Source organism: Scyliorhinus canicula, chromosome 2 (genome assembly GCF_902713615.1).
Source record: "Scyliorhinus canicula chromosome 2, sScyCan1.1, whole genome shotgun sequence".
Classification (NCBI taxonomy): Eukaryota; Metazoa; Chordata; class Chondrichthyes; order Carcharhiniformes; family Scyliorhinidae; genus Scyliorhinus; species Scyliorhinus canicula.
The window spans coordinates 23,090,474-23,111,936 of NC_052147.1; the positions used below are offsets into that span (position 1 = coordinate 23,090,474).

The window sequence follows — 21,463 nt, forward strand, 5'->3', positions numbered from 1 at the left end:
GATGCGGAGCTCAAAACCCTGCTGGATGCCGCTGTGGAGTGGCGGGGCATCCTGAGGGGATTCTCTGATCCTCAGGTTAAGTGTTGACGCCGTCGTAAACGCCGTCGCGTTTCACGACGGCACCAACAGGCCCTCAGGAGCAGCGATTCCGAGCCCCTCAGTAGGCAAGCACGGCGCTGGAGCAACCCACGCCACTCCAGCTGCCGATGCCGGCGTCAAATGGGTGCCGTGGGCCTGCGCACGCGACTGCGTTTACGACGGCGTCAACACTTAGCCTCAGTGCGACCGGCACCAACGTGCGCATGCGTGGTGCCGTTCTTCTCCGCGCCAGTCCCCACGCAACATGGCATAGGGCTACAGGAGCCGACCCAGAGCAAAAGAGGCCCCCAGCCTGAGAGGCTGGCCCACCAATCGGTAGGCCCTGATCGCGGACCAGGCCACGGCGGAGGCCACCCCCGGGGTGAGACCCCTCAGTGTGGGCGGTCGGTGGCTGAGGCACAGGATAGGGCTGTCCTGTCACAGGCAGCTATATAGGAGGTCCACCTGGACATTGCAGCAGCGCTCCAGAGCTTGCCCAGTCACAACAGGTCGTGTCTGCAGGCATTGAGGGCATTGGACAGGCACTGGTTGACCTGCACCAGTCCAGGCGAGAGGAGCAGAGTCACTGAGTGATGTGGCACAGTCTTAGAGGGAGGTGGCCCAGTCCCTGTGCTCCATGGTCATGAGCATTGAGACCCTGGTCAAGACGATAGCTGGCCTCCAGGAATGGAAGCGTCAGGTGGTGGGGAGACCCTGAATGCGCTCCAGCCGCACTCGCATCACAAGGAATAGCCTGGCTGCCATTGTGCATACCTGAGGGAGGCGGAGGTGATGAGGCTCCTGCCAGTGACCAGTGTCTTGGACACCCACCCTCCTGTCCTTGGTGTATCCAATGGACAGCGGGTGGAACAGGGTGTCACCACACCACATGGAACACCTGAGCAACTGCCAGGCCCATCTAGGCCCGATCGTTCCTGAGGACGGCCGGTAAAAGGGACCCAGGCCACAGGGCGGGAATCGCAGCAGGCCGCCTACAGCCCTGATGTACCGCCTGGGGATCCACCTAGACATATCGTTTAGGCCCGTAAGGCCAGGAAGTGGGATGATGTGGGAGACTCTCCTTGCGCTGTACAGGAGGGCCACTCCAGGGCGGTACAGGCACCCGAACCATATCATCAGGGCGCCGATGCACCGATTGATCATGGCCCTGATTGTTGCATGGAAGTCATTGTAGTGGCTCCCTGAGTTGGTTTTTGGTCTCCAGATAGGCGTCATCAGCCATGACCGCAGCGGATAACCTCTGTCACCCAGGAACCAAACCCTCATCCGGGGGTATGCCTCAAAGTTGTCTCAAACCATCGAGTGTGCCAGGATGAAAGCATCGTGTATGTTTTCTGGGTGTTGGATGCAGACGTGCATGATGTGCATCTCGTGGTTACACACCAGCTGCAGGCCACGGAGCAGAATCCCTTTTGATTTGTGATGACCACCTCCTCATGCACTGGTGCTCGTAGAGGAACATGCATTCCTTTGTTCACCCCCTAAACCTGGGACATCCCAGTGATGGCAGTGAATCTCACAACTGGGCATCCTTGTGGGCTTGGTCCACATTGAACCAGATATATTTTGCCAACTGGGCATACAGGGCCTCCTTGTTGCCACAGATGCACCAGTGCACCGAGGTCTGTGAGATCCCAGACAGGTCCCCAACACAACTCAGTGCCTGGAAGGACCCTGTGGCGAAACATTTCAGGGCGACCGTCACCTTGATGGCCATTGGGAATGGGTGTCCTCCCCCATACCCCCGTGATTGCAGGTGCATCATAATCCAAATGATTTGCTGTACCTTCCCCCTGGTTTGGGATGTAGTTGGGTGAGGTCAATGGAGTGGAGGTGGGGTGGAAGGAGGGTTTTGGGATGTGAGCACCCATATGGCCGGTATCACACTACAGAAGCAGGGGGCCATGGTGGGCGATCAGTGGGTTGTGCAGTAAGGTGACTACCTTGCAGGCTGCTGCAATGATGACCCATGCCCAGACACCCTGGTTCCGGGGGTCACCCCGATGCCACGGCCCATCCCCTGGTCACCCCCCACCCCCCCACCCGTACTCTCCCCAACCCTGGCAACCGCCATGCACCTCCTCAGACAGCCAGGCCAGCGGCAAGACCGTCAACCCACGGTTGCGCCTCTGGGAATATGACCTACCTTTGCTCTCTCCCTCACCAGCCACTTTTTCCCCAATTTTTAAAACCACAAGTGAACCTCGCCATCGGTAATTCCTATTGACGGAGGCGGAGCATCGCGGGAGCCCTGGAGAATATCGGGATGGGCCTGTTAATGAGGTGCCAATGCCATTTACTATACGTGTGGCATAGAATGCATTAACGACGCTGTCAGGGCACCGGAGCACAGCATTCAATCAGGCGCCAGGCACCAGCCTTGGTATTCAGCTAACGTGCAATTCTCATCGTCGTCCGACGGAGAATCCCGCTCCAAGTGTTTTCATTTTTCTTACCTTTCTTTCCTGCTTCTTTTTTCTCTCTCTCCCTTAATCCAATCTTTAATTCCCTCTTTTTGTTTTCCTTTCTGTATCTGATTTGACGTTAATTCAATTGTCCTCGCCATTATTCCTTTTTTTTTTCTCAATTTTTAAATTCTTATGATTATGGACGCAGACATTGGTCACCAAGGCCCCCGATGTGCCATTGCCCTCGGCACATTGCTATCAGCTCACACTGATGGGGGTAACAACATTATCAAGCTGTAGCATGAGGGGGGCCACTCCGGGGAATTCTGGGCTGATATTGTGCAGGTACGTAAAATGGCAGATAATGACCAGAAGACGTTCTCCATTAAAGATGTCTGCCTGACGCTAATGGTTATGTTCCGAAATCCTATCGTTTGCTGGTTTTATTTTACTTCCCAGCTTTTGCAGTTTCCTTTTTTTTTTACATATTCAATTAGGTGGGCTCTGTTTATAACAGAAGGGATGGTTTTATGAGTCTTCACCACAGGCGGGCGAGAGCACCTGCTGGCACCAAGGACGACTAAAGTTACCCCTAGGACATAACAGGAGGATGCGAGGTTTTAAGTATTGAAGGGGGTGATGTGACGAAAATGAAATATTGTGTCATTCAGCAGGAGAAATGATAAAAGTCCAAATTATGGTACTGGCGGATGGGTAACATAAACATGAAGCGTTGCAATATTCTGAATTGGTAACTATTTATCTATTTCAAATCTCCTGGTTTGAGCTAAATTTCTGGCCCGCGCAGCCTAGCTTTCAGAAGTTAGGCACTGAAAGTAGGCTGTAAATCTGAGTAGATCGTTGCTCACAAAAGCAAAATATTCCGCATGTACCAGTTTAATGCAAATTAGATGTCTGTAATTAGTTCTAGAGTGGTAATTTAGTGCACAAAAATAATTATTCAAATCCTCTTTTTTCCAATTAATGCCCAAGACAGAAAAGTCTGGTTCACCCTTCCCCCCCCCCCCCAAGAAAACAAAAACACTGTGCTAATGTATCATTATATCATCTAAACAAACTTTTAAATAGCCAGGCTGGAAAGAAAATGTTGTACGCTGCGATTCGCCTGAAGTATTTTTCCGTAAGAGTCCCTGTGTAAAAAGGACATTGTAGAATACGGGTAGCACAGGGGTTAGTTACGTTCAGCCAGTGTGCATTCGTGATCGTTTCACTGGCGTACAGAATGTGGAGAAATTTTCGGAAGTTTTTCTTGAATTTGGACTGTGGGACATTTTGCTCCCCCAGGAACAGGCGGGATTCGTTTTATGATTCACTGTTCCCAAGGCACAGTTTCATGCGATAGGATCACCGTTTCAAACTGCAGATGAAAGTTACTGCCTCCGCAATGGATAAGAGGTCGTGCGGTCCACAAAGCGAGCACAGTAATCTCCATGCTCAAATCCCGACATGCGCTCCGAGCACATGGAGCTCTGTGTCAGGACTGATAAAATGAGTAAAAAAGCGTTACCAGACGTTGGGCAAGATGTAATGTGTTGTCAGCAGTGGCTCAGCTGGTCGCACTTTTGCCTCTGAGTTATGTGGTGAATGTGTAACTAGTAATTCACACTGTACCTTACTGTTGTCCCTGTGGGCCCCATCTGTGAGCCACTGTGTGGCTCTGCCCACAGGGGGAGATGAGGAGCATGTACAGGGCTACGCCCCCTTCAGGGAGTATTAATGCTGCGGTCCTGCGAGACTGCCCTCAGTATCGTGCAGTCGCAGGCAGGCTCAGTTGTAAGCCGATTAAAGCCACAGTTTACTCCAACTCGTGTCTCTGAGTGAATTGATGGTCGCATCAAGTTAGATGTTAGTTAGTGGGTTTAGATTCCACTCCAGTACGGTATTGAGGAAGTGCTGGATTGGTGGTGCACTCTTTTACATGGCCAATTAAAGCAAGGCTCCATCCTGCCATCTTTGGTGAATGTTAGAGATCCCGGGGCCCCATTTTGAAGAAGGGAAGAACTATCCCCACTGGCCCTGGCCCAATATTTATCCCTTGATCTGTATCACAAGAAGTGTTTTTATTTTACAATTCCAGCACTCGCAGTATTTTGCCTTTATTTCACAAAACTTTTTATCACTTTGCTGTTAATAGGAGTTTGCTGTGTGCAAATCGACTGCTCTGTTCCCTAAATCATAAAAGTGACTCCACTTCAAAAGTACTTAATTGGTTATCTGTCTCTTTCAAATATCCTGTGCGGCGTTATTTAATGCCAGTTTTTACTTGCCTTAGTTGGTAATCCAAGCAATAATGGGCCTGGCAAGTTCAGTTTATGCAAAGAAAATGCCATCATTAGTCCCACTTTTACAAACCAAAAAATAAGAAAATGATTGTTTGGAGATACCCCGCAGCTTAGTGAGTACATATCTGCATGATGTAGTGAGCTACACGGACAAGGACATTTAGAGTTGGTTCTGTTATCTGTCCGAAATCGGTTGATCACCAGCTCTGTTAGGAGTCATGGAAGAGTTCGGAGTTACTGAGTTAGGAAATGGAAATGTCCTAAATGTTATTCAGTGACACCAGCAAGAAAGCTTTCATGTTCGGTCAGAGGGTGAAGAGAGGATTAGGTTCAGCAGCGGTGACCACAACTCCCACCCCTCATCAATCAAGATTAATTAATCGTCTATGCTCAAACGTGAATTGGGTGAGGTAACGGAGGGTGATTGGAACCTGGAGAACTGTACCCCAACATGCCTTCAGGGGAAGGGAAAAAATAAGAATGGAGGGGAGGGGGGAATGGTTGCAGCTTGAGGAAATGGGCTTAAACGCTTACTTTAAACTGGCCAATGCCTCTGCTAAAATGGTGAGAGAGTATTCCGGATGAACACATCTTGTGCTCACACCTTTTTCAATTTGCAAAGTAATTTAAAGGCTTGGTTTCAAACTGAATTTTTCAAGTGATACTTGGGTATTTTTGTCGAAACAGCCCTGGTGACAGAAGAAAGATGGCTGGGTGGAGTTGCCAGGCCTGACATTATGAGGGGGCGAACTGGCAACAACAGAACTGCCGTGTGCTCAGGGGGTGGCTCAATTTTGTTATTTGTTGTATGCTGTAAACGGAGTTGTTTTCGTAATGTTGAGACAATAATAACTGAAGCGTTGTCTCCTGTAGTGTGCTCTTTTACCTGATGTTACATGTTTCATAAGCTTGTTTGTGCAGCAGCAGTTCCCAGCCCGAGGCACTGGATAAATCTTTTTTTTTTCTATTCTATAGCCTGCCAAACCGACTTGAAATGAAGCTTGCGCACTCCCCGACAATTTTGCAGTTTTTCTGGACTTCAATGTTTCAGCTGACTGTTTCTTCCTCTCCCTGTTATACCGGCAGGCGTTGGAGATATCCCTCCCAGGTTGGAAGATGACAGTTTTGAAATCTTTGCTTTCCTGGTCTGCTCAGTAATGAAGAGGTGCAGTACCCGCTCTCCACCAGTAAGTGCTGCCTGTGAGCTACATAAATGACTGGGCAGCTTCTAATGGCAGAAACTGCCAGAGCACTCTGCACGAGTTACAGTGTGAAACCTCTTTCTCACTGCTATGGTGCGCAGCCCAAAGAAACAAGATAACGCATCTGACCTGAAACAATCATGCTTTTCAATCCTACCTGACCTGTTGAGTACCTCCAGCGTTTTATGATCGTATTTCAGACTTCTAGCACCTGCAGTATTTTGCCCCTTGCCGCTACTTTTTCTGGATTTTTTGCGCTGGTGAAGTCCAAGTATCTGACTTTACCAGAAGCATATGCCTGACTGAAGGTATAGCACAGTTTTAACACTATTGTGTTGTTTTCCTTACAGCCTAGTTTAACATGCCTGGAAACGCTGAATTTAGGGCGTAACCCACTCAGCAATGAAGGAATCCACAGACTTAAAGAAGCATTAATAGCTAATCGATCAGTCAGACGTCTCGGGCTGGCAGCGACAGCAATAACTTGTGAAGGTAATGTGTAGAAAAGCTGTACGAAATTTGCAGGGTGGTGTGTCTGTTTGTGTAGGGGTGGGGAGGGGGGTGTTGTGGGAGGTGTTTAATGGTGATCTAGAACAAAGAAAACTACAGCACAGGAACAGGTCCCTTCGGCCCTCCCAGCCTGCACCGATCCAGGTCCTTTATCTAAACCTGTCGCCTATTTTCCTGTCAATGTTCGCCGTCATTATCCCTTTCAATCTGACCTGCGCATCAAGATTTAGCGCAAACTGAGATTGACATGGGAATCCTAAAGTCACGATCTGTCACTCACCACTCTGCCACATCTTGTACTGTGGAATCCCCAGAGCCGGCCGTCAATGGCATGAATTGGTGTGGCATCGCTGTTCAAAGCCCCATAAAAATGTTTGTTCAGCGAGGTGTAACTGAGTTTTTAATGCCGATCGGAGCAATAATTACTGCTGAACAACAGATATGGGCGGCACGGTGGCACAGCGGTTAGCACTGTTGCTCCACAAAGCCAGGGTCCTGGGTTCTATTCCCGGTTTGGGTCACTGTCTGTGAGGAGTCGGCACGTTCTCCCTGTGTCTCCTCCCACTGGTTTAGCCCACACTTAGGGGGCGATTCTCCGGCCTCGTTACACTCTTGCTCGAGTGAGACGAGGCTGGTGACTAGCGGGAGAGGCGAAAAACGAGAATGGTGCCGAGCGTCAAACAGTTTGCGATGCAACCGGCCCGCTCCCCTAGGCAAAATCAGATCTCGCCGTAACATGGCGAGAAACTAATTATCACCCCTTAAACCTTATTTCCATATAATTAATGGCAGCCATCTCATATTCAACGGCCTCCCATGATTCATCGGCCACCCCAGCAAGTGCTCACGCTGGCACCGATTAGTACTCCTTCTGAAAAAGGAGATCTGACCCTGGCAGATTGGTTGCTGCGGGGAGGCAAGGAGGTCAGCAGCCACCTTCGCTCACAGGCATCGAGCCCGGGAGCACTGGACATACGATCCCTGTGCTCAGGGGGTTAAAATGGGGGATGCAGCTCCAATTGGGGGGTGGACTGCCATGGGGGGCTGGGGGTATCAGGGCTAGGGGGGGGGTTCCTGCGAGGCAGTGGGGGTGAACATGCGCAGGCCCGCCATGCCAACCCCTGTACCATGTGTTCCAGTACCCGGGGCAACCTTGCCTGTCTGCCCGACCGACCATCCTCAACTCCCACTGAGCGCAGAGGCCTCTGGCCGTGCTACTGAAGGCTATTGCGAATAGGAAATTGGCAATCATGGTTAAGTAAGCACTTCACATATCTCAAGTGGATCTCCATGGCTGGATGGGCCATGTAGCATGTGCGGCTCATTGCCTAGCATTCCAATCACACCTTGAAGCTGGCACTTGCTTGAACACTGTGGGAGGCAGCACCCGAACACGTAGAGAATGGGCCCTAGCCCCGGCACATCTCTGTATGTGGTCAGGGCGTACTGTGTGAGGCAATGGGGGAAGGGGGGTGGAGGGGGTGTTTGTCTGGGGGGATGGGGCGTGGGATTGGTGGATAGCCCGCATCGCGGAACAAAGAGCCAGAGTCATCTTGCGGGATTCTCCGCCGGCGTGATTCTCTGTTTTGCAGGCGCCCGGGGGTTTCCCGACGGCGTGGGGCTGTCCCACAATGGGAAACCACGTTGACCGGCCAGCGTAACGGAGAATTCCACTGGCCGGTCGAGGCTGAAAAGTGGCATGGCGGGGCGGAGAATCCAGCCCATCATACTGGTTGTGTTGAGGATATTTTAGTCTTCTTCGTACAACCCCGATGGTGCTGCCCCACACTCTCCACCCTCCCTCCCGAACACCCCACAAAGCCGCCTCCTCCCCAATGGACACTCCACTCCTCTCCCCCGCCCCTCCCACGTGCCCTCAGAGTTCCTCGATATGCTTAGTCTTCCTTGCTCCACCGTTACATCTAGGTGTATCCCCAGGATGCACATCAGAGGTGAAGGCAGCCAGCTGCTTACCTTGTCCCATGGCCTTTGCTGGCCCTGCCGTGCGTCCTCATGGGGCTCATGGTCCGAAAGAGCCTGGCACACTTGTCAGCAGCACATGCAGAGCCGTGCCCTGTTGCGTGTTACCCCATCAGAGGGGTAAAGGTCGGGGGAGCTGGTGGCCACCATCGCCAGTCCATAGGATGGGTCCAGGCTGCCACCCAGTGCCAACCCCTCCCGGTCAGTACCCATAGGGCCCTGGGGTTCAACTTGGGAAAGAGGGGCAGCTGGTTTGAGCCCCGGCTGGCCCTGCATCATCTGGTTCTGCGAGTCCTGGTGGCTCTCCATTGTCTGCACCATGGTGTTGATGCCCTTGGCGATGCTCCTCAGTGATTGGGCCATGCTCCGCAGTGCCTCGGCAATTGCCCCCCCTGCAACTGGGACAAGCTCTGCAGCGCCTTGACTATCCCCACCAGAGAGTGGGATATATCCCACAGCCTCAAGTTCAGCCTGAGTTGGATAGTCCGCCGAGGCCCTCAGCCATGGCCATCACCGATTGCACCGCGCCTTGAACACCTTCACCGATGCACCAGGCTCTCCACTGCAGTAGCCAACCTAGCAGTGTTAGCCTCGGTAACATGCGTTGCCGGCGACATTTCCTGCGCCCAATCAGCTATGGACCTGCTGGAGTGTCAATGACATCTCCCTCTGAATGTCCGGCTGCCTCCTAACATCTCCATAAACTCCGGGTAAACCTGTTCCAGAGGCTCAGCATCTGACTGGGACCTAGCTGGGTCCTGAGATCCAGAAGCTCTCTGACTGTTCTCTTGCCTGGAGGTTACTGCCTCCATCTGTTGGTGCTCACCAGATTGTGCCCCAGAAGCCTGACCGCAAAGTATCCCATCAAGGTGCGTGTATCTGCACAGGTGTAGGGTGGGAATGACAGCTTGACGCATCTGCTATGGCATCCTCAAAACTCTCCTCCGAGGTGGTCTCATGGGAGGCGGGTGATGGGCCGTCGCCGTCGGCTGGAGGACTAGCGGGAGAATGAACATGTTGTCAGTGGGAGGGATGGGTCGGTCTGGATGGCAATAACAACTCACGTGTTACATGTCCTCCGGGTGGGGCCCAGTGGATCCTCACCACTGCGGTGTGCTCTGACCACTACATTGGTAACTGCTCTGTCCTTGGCCACCCCTGTCATCTCCAGGGTGACCTTGGTCACCTAGGGCCCATTCTTCGAATGACATGAAGATTCTAATGCCTGGCACCCCTCCGCCAGTCTAGGCCCTCGCCCAGCAATTATGGAAGAGCGTCTCCTGTGGAGACACAGAGAGGGCATCGTTAGCCACGTGTATGGGTCACAGTGCTGGGGGTGGGGATGTGTTGGGAGGGTTGGGGTCCCGCCCTCATTCCAGGGAGAGTGCCAGGGAGCCACCTTGCATTCGTCACCCAGGGGACTCCGGTGACCCGGGAGACCCCCTGGGTGTCATTCGGCCTGGTCCATGTTTGTGTAGACCAGTGTTGAACGGCGCCTGGTTGCGGCCTCGCTGGGGAGGCCGGTCAATCTCGCGAGGCAGGTGGATCCCGGGTAAGATCGCCAAAGCTGATTTAAAACCGGCTTCGGCGAGTGCCATTTGGTCCTGCCCCTTGTGGGCGGGATTCTGCCACCAATGCTTTGCAGGACTTGGGTGGATCCCTCGAGCCATGGAAACATCCGGGAAGCTCGCGAGAAGGCTATCCTGGCATTCACCGGCCGCACTGCGCTCAATCGGGAGCGTAACCCGGCCAGTGGATCACGCCCATAAAGTTTTCACCACAGAGATCAATGGCGAGTGTGCTTGCTTTGCTGCCTTGCAAAATCGGGGCCCCGTTGTTCCTATTGATTATTAAACTAAGCCACACTCAGCTAGAAAAATCTAGCAGCCATAACTAAATCTCCATATATGAAGAACTATCTAGTTGGAGGCTCTACTTTCTCTGCTTCTAGGATACATAGTCCAGATTATAAGTTACACTTGACTCTGGCTAAAACTTTTTAAGAAAGAAACACTCATGTTTACAAATGCTGAATATGCATCATTATATTTGTTCAAACTATTTAGATATTTTTCACTTTTAAAAATAACAAAACTTGGATTCAGGAATTTTGGGTGGGGAAAATGTTGACAGCTCATGATTAAGGAATGCAGTGAGAAAACGGCATTCTGACCAATGTACCCACGAAGTTAGGTTTTTGTTGTATATGACTGGTTCATTTAAGTGGGTGGATCCTTTTGCATTTTTTTTGGCATGGCCCCACATGAACAGTAACCTAAAGAGCAGCGCGATGGCACAGTGGTTAGCACTGCTGCCTCACAGCGCCAGCGACCCGGGCCAATTCCGGCATTGGGTCACTGCCTGTGTGGAGTTTGCACTTTCCCCCCCGTATCTGCGTGGGTTTCCTCCGGATGCTCCGGTTTCTTCCCACAGTCCAATGATGTGCAGGTTAGGTGGATTGGTCATGCCAGAAATTGCCCCTCAGTGTCCAAAAATGTACAGGTTAGGTGGGGTTACTGGGATTGGGCGGGGGAGTGGGCCTCGGTCGGGTGTTCCTTCAGAGGGTTGGCTCAGACTTGATGGGTTGAATGGCCTCCTTCTGCACTGTAGAGATTCTATGTTGTACATAGCCTGCAAGGGAATGTTTGGTTTGCTGTATGGACAAGTGGTCATGCAACTTAAAGAGGGGTTGCCTTCTGACCAGTAGGAGGCGGAATTGGGTCCCAGTGCTACCTGTGAGTTGAACCTTTTTCTTTGACCTTTATCTGTGCACAGATGATGCAATGGGTGAGGTGCTGCTTAGACTCGAGTTTCCTCCCCTCGGATTATTGCTGAAAACTGTAATTGCCCAGTCCAACCAGTTTGAATCTTACCTTCTGGCTTGAACCAAGTATTTGTAACATATTATCAGTCTATACCCTACTTTTAACTTTTCAAATGGGGAACTTGCAGCATTTTTACAATATTAAGAGGTTAAAATTCTGCTATTTACCTTTGGTGACACATTTATTTGAAATTGCTCTATCCTTTGTTGTGACTGTAATACTACCTCGTTTAAAATGAATGGGTTAAGTGCTTTATTAAACTAAAGGACAGAGGCACTTCATGCCAGCATGGTTTAGTCATTTGCTGTGAACTTTTCAGAGTGCGACTTTTAAGGAGGAACAAAAATAGAAAGCACTGGAGATACTCAGCACAATCAGGTCCATGCGATGAAAAAACACAAAATTATTGATATTTCCAGTGTTAAAATCTTACTGCAGAATAAAAGGTTTTATACCTGTAATGCCCACTCTCTTATTTGCTCAACAAACGCCGTTTGGCTTGTTGAGCAATTCCAGCCTCTTCTAATTTTCAGATTCCCAGCATCTTGTATTTTGCCTTTTGCTCATTCTATCAATAGACGCTTAAATTTCTGAATATGTCCTTGGTGCCGACATATCAACTCCATTAATTTGTCTTTGTATTAATCTTTAGGTGCCATTGCTGTAGCCGAGTTTATAGTAGAGAGTGCTGGGATCATAAGGCTGGATCTGCGAAGGAACAGAATTCGAACTGGAGGTCTGATGGCCCTGTCTCTCGCACTGAGACTAAATCACTCACTGGCCAGACTGGACTTGGACAAGGAACCATTGGGTGAGACAGTAAGTAGGCAAGTGTTGATCAGCAAGTGACTATTTGCTGCGAGGTACTGTCCTTTCAAATTCGCTTGGTGCACCTGTAATCACGGTGGCAAGAACAACAGATTCTTCTTTATCGTTATTGTCACGAGTAGGCTTACAGTAACACTGCAATGAAGTTACTGTGAAAAGCCCCTAGTCGCCACATGCCAGCGCCTGTTCGGGTACACGGAGGGAGAATTCCGAATGTCCAAATAAACTAACAGCCCACTTTCGGGACTTTTGGGAGGAATCCGGAGCACCGGGAGGAAACCCACGCAGACACAGGGAGAATATGCAGACTCCACACAGACGGGGCAGCACGGTAGCATGGTGGTTAGCATAAATGCTTCACAGCTCCAGGGTCCCAGGTTCGATTCCCGGCTGGGTCACTGTCTGTGTGGAGTCTGCACGTCCTCCCCGTGTGTGCGTGGGTTTCCTCCGGGTGCTCCGGTTTCCTCCCACACTCCAAAGATGTGCGGGTTAGGTGGATTGGCCATGCTAAATTGCCCGTAGTGTCCTAATAGTAAGGTTAAGGGGGGGAGTTGTTGGGTTACGGGTATAGGGTGGATACGTGGGTTTGTGAAAAGCCCCTAGTCGCCACATTCCAGTGCCTGTTCGGGGAGGCTGTTACGGGAATGGCCAAGCCACCTGACCTGCACACCTTTGGACTGTGGAAGAAAACCGGAACACCGGGAGGAAACCCACGCAGACACGGGAGAATGTGCAAACTCCACACAGTCACCCAAGGTCGGAATTGAACCTGGGTCCCTGGTGCTGTGAGGCAGCAGTGCTAACCACTTTGCCACTGTGCTGCCCCTTCTAAACTGTTAACTTATGGTTGTTCACCTATTCAATTAAAAACACATCTCCATTAAATAATAATATCATGGTTGAAGCTGATTCTTATGATGGAAGAGCAATATGTGTTTTATTTAATTTATACATGAATATGTAATCTATGATTAGTTCTTATAGTGCCCACCAGTCTATTTACCTAGAGCACCAGGTACTGTATTAGCTTGTAGATGGGAAAATGATGGGTGGGATTCTACATTTGAGAAACTAAGGGCGTGATTCTCCAGCCTTGCTATGCTCTTGCTCAAGCGAAACGAGGCCGGTGAATAGCGGTAGAGGCCAAAAGCGAGATCCGCACCAGGTGACAAATAGTTTACGATGCGACCGGCCCGCTCCCGTAGGCGAAATCGGGATGTTGCCGTAGGGTGGTGAGAAACCAATTATTAGCACTTAAGCCCCATTTCTATACAATTAATGAGAGCGACCCCATACCCAATGGCCTCCCGTCATTCAGCTGCCTCCCCAGCAAGGGCTCATGCTGCCGCCGATTAATACTCCTTTTGAAAAACATGAACCTGGTGGAAGAGTTTCTGTGGGGGGGGGGGCCGAGGAGGTGAGTCGCCATCTTTGCTCACAGGCAATGAGCCTGGGAGTGTTGGGCTTGACCACCCCGATGCTCGGTGGGGAGCGGGGAACCCTCAGCTTGGACTGGGGGACCTTGGCTGGGGATGGGGGACCCTTAGGGGTGGTCCGCCATGGGAGGGTGAGAGGTGCTGGGGGGCATCATAATGGTTATGAAAAAAGGTGTAAAATGTGTTGCGCAATATCCAACTCCTGATGGTAGTGCCCCGCCACCCCCAACCCCACCCCCCCTCCCTCCACCCCCCTACCTAACCCCTCCCCCAGTGACCTCAGCGATCTTCAACGTGCTTGGCCCTCCTATCTCTACCACTACTTCTAGGTGTTTCCCCAGGATGCACATATGAGGTGGAGGATGCCAGCTGCCTGCATCATCCCGTGGCCTGCGATGGCCCAAGCGGGTGTCCTCTCGGGCCAAAGGGATGAGCTAGGCAGCTGGCAGCCTCCACCTCATATGTGCATCCTGGGGAAACACCTAGAAGTAGTGGTCACTTGTCGGCAGCGCATGCACAGCTGTGCCACACTGTTGCGTGTTCTGATCTTGAGAACTCGGGGGGGTGGGGGGGGGGGGGGGTGGGGGGGGGGGGGGGGGGGTTGGCTGGAGGCCACCGTCGCCAATCCATGGGGTGGGTCCAGGTTGGCACTCACACCCCTTCCTCCCGGTCGGTGCCCATCGGGCCCTGGGGTTCACCTTGGGACTGAGGGACAGCTGGCTCGAGCCCAGCTGCCCCTGCACCACCTGGTTCTGCCAGTCCTGACGGCTCCCCATGGTAGGCATCATTATGTTGATGACTTCAACGATGCTCCTCAGCGCCTCGGCCATGCCCATCTGAGAACAGGACATGTCCCGCAGAACCTCATCAACCTGGTACTAGGTCACATCCACCAGCGAGTCGGACATTCTGCCGAGACCCTCAGCCATGGCCATCACCGACTGCGCGATGCCTTGGACACCTTGGTGTCATGGTGCCGATGTCATACACCAGGCTCTCCACTGCGGTCGCCAACCTAGCCATGTTGGCCTCAGTGCCACTCATTGCCGGCACCATCTCCTGCACCTTTGCCTCTGGGACTCCTCCAATTGGCTTTGGATCTGCTAGAGTGACACTGACATCTCCCTCTGAATGTCTCGGGCACTCCCTATCATGTCCATGAGCTCTGGGTACTACTATGCCACAAGCTCAGCATCAGGCTGGGACACAGCTGTGTCCTGGGATCCAGCAGCCCTCCGACTGCTGTCTCGTCTGGGGCCTTCTGCCTCCACCTGATGTGCATCATTAGCGTTGTTCTTTGTTAAATAAACAAATGTTCCAATCTGCCTCTGTGCTATTTCAGACGGGTATGAGGGATGGGCTGAGCTGGGCTGGGCTGGCTTCAGAGGGGGCGCTGGGGGTGGAGGAAGGTGGGCCTACAGTGGAGGTGGTCACGGGCCGGGACCCCCAGGTTGGACACTGCACATCGCCTCGGTACCCGGCCCCTCCCGCCTCCTCTCTTTCGCCCAATCAACCCCTCCCCCACCCCATGTCCGTACCTGGTCCCCACCTCTGCCACCCCAAGGTTTTGGTGGTACAGTGTGATGGAATGGCCAGCTCATATGTAAGGAACACACAGGTACTCCACATACGCATATTGCGGGTTAGCGTGGAGCAGCTGGACCCTCTCGACCAACGGGTCCGATTTGTGCGCCTGCACGTGTTTCGGAGCAGGATGGGCCCGGGCAGCCAGCCAGGTCGGGAGCGGGGTCCCTGAGGAAGACTTCCTGGGGAAGACAAGAAGGCGTTCATGAGGTGTTTGATTTGTAGACGTGCAAAGTAGCGACCGGATGGAGTGGAGGGCATCTGGGACGACCTCCTGCCAGCGGGAGACTGGGAGATTTCTGGACCGTAGGGCCAGTAGGACGGTCTTCCAGACTGTGCCATTCTCCCTCTCTGCCTGTCCGTTACCCCGGGGGTTATAACTGGTCTTCCTGCTTGAGGCAATGCCCTTGCTGAGCAGGAATTGACGCAGTTCGTCACTCGTAAAGGAGGACCCACTATCACTATGTATGTTAGCGGGGAATCCGAACAGGGAGAAAATGCTGTGGAGGGCTTTGATGATGGTGGTTGTGGTCATGTCGGGGCAGGGGATGGCGAATGGGAAGCGGGAGTACTCGCCAATCACGTTGAGGAAGTACGTGTTGCGGTTGTTAGAGGGGAGGGGACCTTTGAAGTCCATGCTGAGGCGTTCAAAGGGACGGGAAGCCTTTATCAGATGCGCTTTTTCGGGGTGGTATAAGTGCGGCTTGCACTCCGCGCAGATGTGGCAGTTCCTCGTGACTGTCCTGACCTCCTCAATGGAGTAGGGCAGGTTGCGGGTCTTTACAAAATGAAAGAAGTGGGTGACCCCCCGGGTGGCAGAAGTCCACGTGGAGGGCTCGGAGGCAGTCCACTTCTGCGTTGGCGCAAGTGCCGCGGGACAGGGCGTCGGGAGGCTCGTTTAGCTTCCCAGGACGATACAAGATGTCGTAGTTGTAGGTGGATAACTCGATCCATCCACCACAAGATCTTGTCATTTTTTATCTTGCCCCTCTGTGCATTGTCAAACATGAAAGCCACCGACCGTTGGTCTGTGAGGAGGGTGAACCTCCTGCCGGCCAGATAGTGCCTCCAATGTCGCACAGCTTCGACTATGGCCTGTGCTTCGTTCTCGACCAAGGAGTGGCGGATTTCGGAAGCATGGAGGGTATGGGAGAAGAAGGCCACGGGTCTGCCTGCTTGGTTGAGGGTGGCTGCCAGAGCTACGTCGGACGCGTTGCTCTCGACCTGGAAGGGGAGGGGCTCGTCGATAGCGCGCATCGTGGCCTTTGCGATATCCGCTTTGATGCGGCTGAAGGCCTGGCGTGCCTCCGTCGACAGGGGGAAAGTGGCTGTTTGGATGAGGGGACGGGCTTTGTCAGCGTAGTTGGGGACCCACTGAGCGTAATACGAGAAGAAACAGAGGCAGCGCTTCAGGGCCTTGGCGCAGTGGGGGAGGGGTTGCTCCATCAGGGAGCGCATGCGTTCCGGGTCGGGGCCTATCACTCCATTTCGCACTCTGTAGCCGAGGATGGCTAGGCGGTCGGTGCTGAATACGCATTTATCTTTGTTATAAGTCAAATTGAGGTGTTTTGCGGTTTGGAGGAATTTGCGGAGATTGGTGTCGTGGTCCTGATGATCGTGGCCGCAGATGGTGACATTATCGAGATACGTAAACCGTATTGGTCGACCATTCGGTCCATCTCTCTTTGGAAGACCGAGACCCCATTTGTGGCACTGAAGGGAACCCTTAAGAGATGGTGGAGCCGCCCGTCCGCTTCGAACGCAGTGTACTTGCGATCGCTCGCGCGGATGGGGAGTTGGTGGTAGGCGGACTTGAGGTCCACCGTGGAGAAGACCTTGTACTGTGCGATCCTGTTGACCAGGTCGGATATACGGGGGAGAGGGTACGCGTCCAGCTGCGTAAACCTGTTGATGGTCTGACTGTAGTCTATGACCATCCTATTCTTCTCCCCGGTCTTTACCACCAGAACTTGTGCTCGCCAGGGGCTGTTACTAGCCTCGAGGACCCCTTCCTTCATAAGCCATTGGACCTCAGACAAGATGAAGACCGATCCTGGGCACTGTACCGTCTGCTCCTGGTGGCGACAGTTTTGCAATCCGGGGTGAGGTTTGCAAACAAGGACGGGGGATCGACCTTGAGGGTCGCGAGGCTGCAGACAGTGAGGGGAGGCATAGGGCCGCCGAATTTAAATGTTAGGCTCTGGAGGTTACACTGGAAGTCTAACCCCAGGAGTGTGGCCCCACAGAGGTGGGGGAGGACGTAGAGTCTGCAATTTTTAAACTCCCTCCCCTGGACCGTGAGGTCCGCTATACAATACCCCGTGATCTCCACTGAATGGGAGCCAGAGGCCAGGGCGATTTTTTGCTTGACTGGATAGACAGGGAGAGCGCAGCGTCTTACCGTGGTAGGGTGTACGAAACTCTCCGTGCTCCCGGAGTCCAGTAGGCAGGTTGTTTCGTGCCCGTTGAGCAGGACCTTCGTTGTTGCCGTAGAGAGGGTGCGGGGTCGAGACTGGTCCCGAGTGACTGAAGCGAGTCGTGGCAGATAGTCGGAGTCGTCATCGGGCGGTGCGTAGTCACCCGCGGGGTCCTCGGAGTCGATCCAAGATGGCGGCGCCCATCGGTCGCACATGGCAGGGGGTGGAAAAAATGGCGGCGCCCGTCCCCCGCACGTGGCGTCGGAAGCACATGATGGCAGCGCCCGGAGGCCGCACGTGGCGTTGGGGAATGGGGGCAGAGAGGTTCGCGGGCCACACGGGGCCCTTGGAGAGAGAGGAGGGGGAGTCCCGCGGTCGCTGCCCGAGACCGCAGCGACCACCTTGGCCTGGCAGACAGACAAAAAGTTACCTTTCTTCCCGCAGCCCTTGCAATTTGCCGATCGGGCTGGGCAACGTTGTCGGGTGTGTTTCGCCTGGCAGCAAAAATAACAGCGGGACCCCATGGGCTTTTTGGGGTGTCCTGCGGCGCAGGCCTGGGCTGAGTCCGAGTCCGTGGGGGAGAGGGAGGCCGAATTCCACGCTGCCCAGGGGGCGCCGTTCTGAGGTAGCTGTTGAAACAAGCCAGCCAGTGCTTGAATGTGGCTGCTGCATTAGCTGCATGGGGGCTGAGTCACAGACACTCTGGCTGGATGCGGAGCTCCATCCTTTAAAACTTGTAGATTAAATTGATACGCGATCATTAACCACAGAAACAAAGGAGTAGTCCGAATTGAAGGCGGAGCTACCTTCGTCTTGACCAATGAGAAAGCAACACTTGAGCCAATGAGCAGCGAGCCTTCCCCACCAATAGCAGCTCACACTCCCAGGTACCGTAGTACCTCTCATCATACTACCACAGGCTGTCACTGATTCCTCTTGGCTGAGTGTGGCAAACCATGTTATTGTGTTCATTGTATTATATATTCACTGTGCTATGTCGTACATGCCTGGGCCTGTCCAGACTGGCTCCGCCTGTGGCCCCTTCCCTCGGGGCTTCTGTATAAATGTAGCAAGTCTCCGCCCCCGGACCAGAGGCAGGAGGCTTGCTGTTTAGTGTATTAAAGCCTCAGTTACGTTTATCATTCATCGTCTATTATTGATGGTGTATCACTGAGGTGGAGCATCACCGAGGCCCCGAAGAATACTCGGGTGGCATGGTAGCACAATGGTTAGCCCTGTTGCTTCACAGCGCCAGGGACCCAGGTTCGATTTGCAGCTTGGGTTACTGTCTGTGCAGAGTCTGCATGTTCTCCCCATGTCTGCGTGGGTTTCCTCCGGGTGCTCCATTTTTTCCCACAAGTCCAGAAAGACGTACTGTTAGGTGAATTGGACATTCTGAATTCTATCTCTGCGTATCCGAACAGACGTCGGATTGTGGAGACTAGGGAATTGTCACAGTAACTTCATTGCAGTGTTAATGTAAGCTGACTTGTGACACTAATAATGATTATTATTATGATTATACCAGGTCAGGCCTGTTAATGATATGCCAACGGCGTTTACAGTATATGCGGAATAATATACATTGACGCCACTGTCAAGGCGCCGGAGCATGGCATTCTGTCGGGCACCCAAAACAGAATCATGCGCGATTCTCCGCCCAATCGCGTTTCGAGATTCCGGCGATGCTGGATGGAGAATCCCGCCTGATATTCTTACCTCTTCAGATTGATATGAAAGATTTCATGACGCCATTTGAAGAGAAACAAAAAGTTCTCCACATGTCACATGTCTTTTCTCCCACGACAATGCCATCAAAAAGAATTAGGCTCTGAGCAATGAACAACTGAGGCAACATGCCCTTGCCCACAAAGTTTCTGTGGTATTTCACACCAAAATTTCCCTGAATTCAACCATCCAAGAAGAGGAGTGCTGCCTAAAGATAATCCCGGGCCTGTGTGAACAGGGCAAACAAGTATTTTCTCCTTAAACAATTACAATGAGCGTTTTATACAGGAAGTGTCAGAAGCGTGAATGCAATGTCAAATTAGAAATGTCAGAAAATGAGATAATAGAGAAGGGAATAAAGATTGGATGAAGATATAAAAGAAATAAGAACAATGCAGTAAAAATTAAGTTTCTGTGCCATATATCCAATGTAATTTAAAAAATTATACGCTTGAAAAACAATACAAATGTGAAGGAATGAGACTTCACATTTGTTAAATGAAAATTCACTGGCACAGAAAGTTATTTGGCCATGATTAAGATTTACCATATATTTAAGGGATACCTAAACTGGAAAACGCTAACTTTTCTGATGAGTTTAGTCAGTGTCCATGAAGTAATTGCAGGAGCATCACATTGTTAAACATTCTTGAGTGAGCCAGGTGATAAGATGTTGTTTTCACTCAGCTTTTGAAGTAGCAGGATAGTGTCTCAGATATTTCAGCCAGCAATCTGCTGACTTCCACGTTAACTGTGCATAGGTGGTCGCTGCAAATTGATACCTGATTTTACATAAAGGTCTAGCCTGTTAGCCTCATTGTTACTTTTACAGCAAGATCCAGCCCAATTGCTGTTCATTAATTTTATTATAGGACCGTGCTATTTGCTGACTTTTGGATGCATACTAACAGTATTTTCTGTGTTGAGAACTGTTTGTTAGTAACGTGGTACAATACCATATAAATGCAACTCTTAATGTAGAAGAAGATATATATTTTAGTAAGCTGTAAAAAATAATGTTATGATACTTCAGTATGCCTGATGTGCCACTTTAAAGTTAGATATTGAATTTATAATACATATTTCTGAATCAATTTCTTTTTAATGGACTAGTCTAGTGACTAGAGTTTCTGTATCTTCGAGTGTAAATTTAAAAAGCTGCTGTGTTTTTGTTTCAAAATCTTATTTCCTGCTTCCTGTGGAGTAATTCAAGAGCTTTTTTCCATATGCAAGGAGCACTGTAGAAATGTAGATCATATTTTTAACTAAAAACATAGCTTATTACCCAATAGCAGGTTCGTAATGTATTTGACATGTTGTTATGTGTCTACTGTTGGAACCTAAACAATGATATTCCACTGGCAGCCCTTCACTGATGCACCAAAATGAATAGGTAGAGTGGAATGTGTGAAGGTCGGCATGTTGTAGCATTTCAGCAGAGGTCTTTACCTGTAATATTTATTTAAAATATCGCAATACACTAAATCATGTCAGTGTCACAGGCAAGCAGCAGGCAAGTAGATTTAAGGATTAAAATGACTGGTCGCACAGAATACAGTTTGATGAAAAGGTGTGCTTACTTTGAATCAATTATAAACATCTGTAGCAATATTAAATGTGATTCAAATGAATTTCCATGCCTTGGGGTCTCAATGGTGTTGCATGGCAAATTGATACACAAAACTGTGTAATTGCTGACAACTTCCCAACTAGACAGCCATCCTGGATAATCACGTTTCTGGGTTGATTCCTGGCCCTGATTTTGGATCGCTGGTTTGTTTTCGTTATTCTATATTCCTTCCAAGGAGCTGAAACCTGACCTTTTGCTACATTTTATTTAAGGAGCTTCGTTCCTTTGCTCAGTAGCTTTCTGAACCCGAGCTTCATATTAACAGCCTTTTGATTTTAATATGGAGCGGGACCAATCTTTAAAAGCAAAGTTTCGAAAGTACTCTCAACCATCCAGAAATACCTTGAAGTTCTCCGTAACATCCATTTTATATCGCAGAGACTTTCAGTCTGAGTGTATATTCCTCACATTCGGCTGGATCATATACTGATGGCTGGATCCCCATTCCTCAACTTAAGTGTCAAGGGTGAGTCTGCCTCTGCTTGTGGGGGGGGGGGGGTTTGTTAACCTGCA

General features: G+C 51.1%; 1 protein-coding gene across 1 annotated transcript in view; it reads left to right on the forward strand.

Moving 5' to 3' along the window:
- The window catches only part of si:dkey-288a3.2 (protein phosphatase 1 regulatory subunit 37), a 300,610-nt gene that overhangs the window by 152,202 nt on the left and 126,945 nt on the right, over positions 1 to 21,463 (forward strand). Inside the window, exons 11-12 of the mRNA XM_038821518.1 lie at positions 6,363 to 6,504; positions 11,980 to 12,146. Of these exons, the coding sequence (XP_038677446.1) occupies positions 6,363 to 6,504; positions 11,980 to 12,146 (309 nt within the window). The remainder of the gene's footprint in view (positions 1 to 6,362; positions 6,505 to 11,979; positions 12,147 to 21,463) is intronic.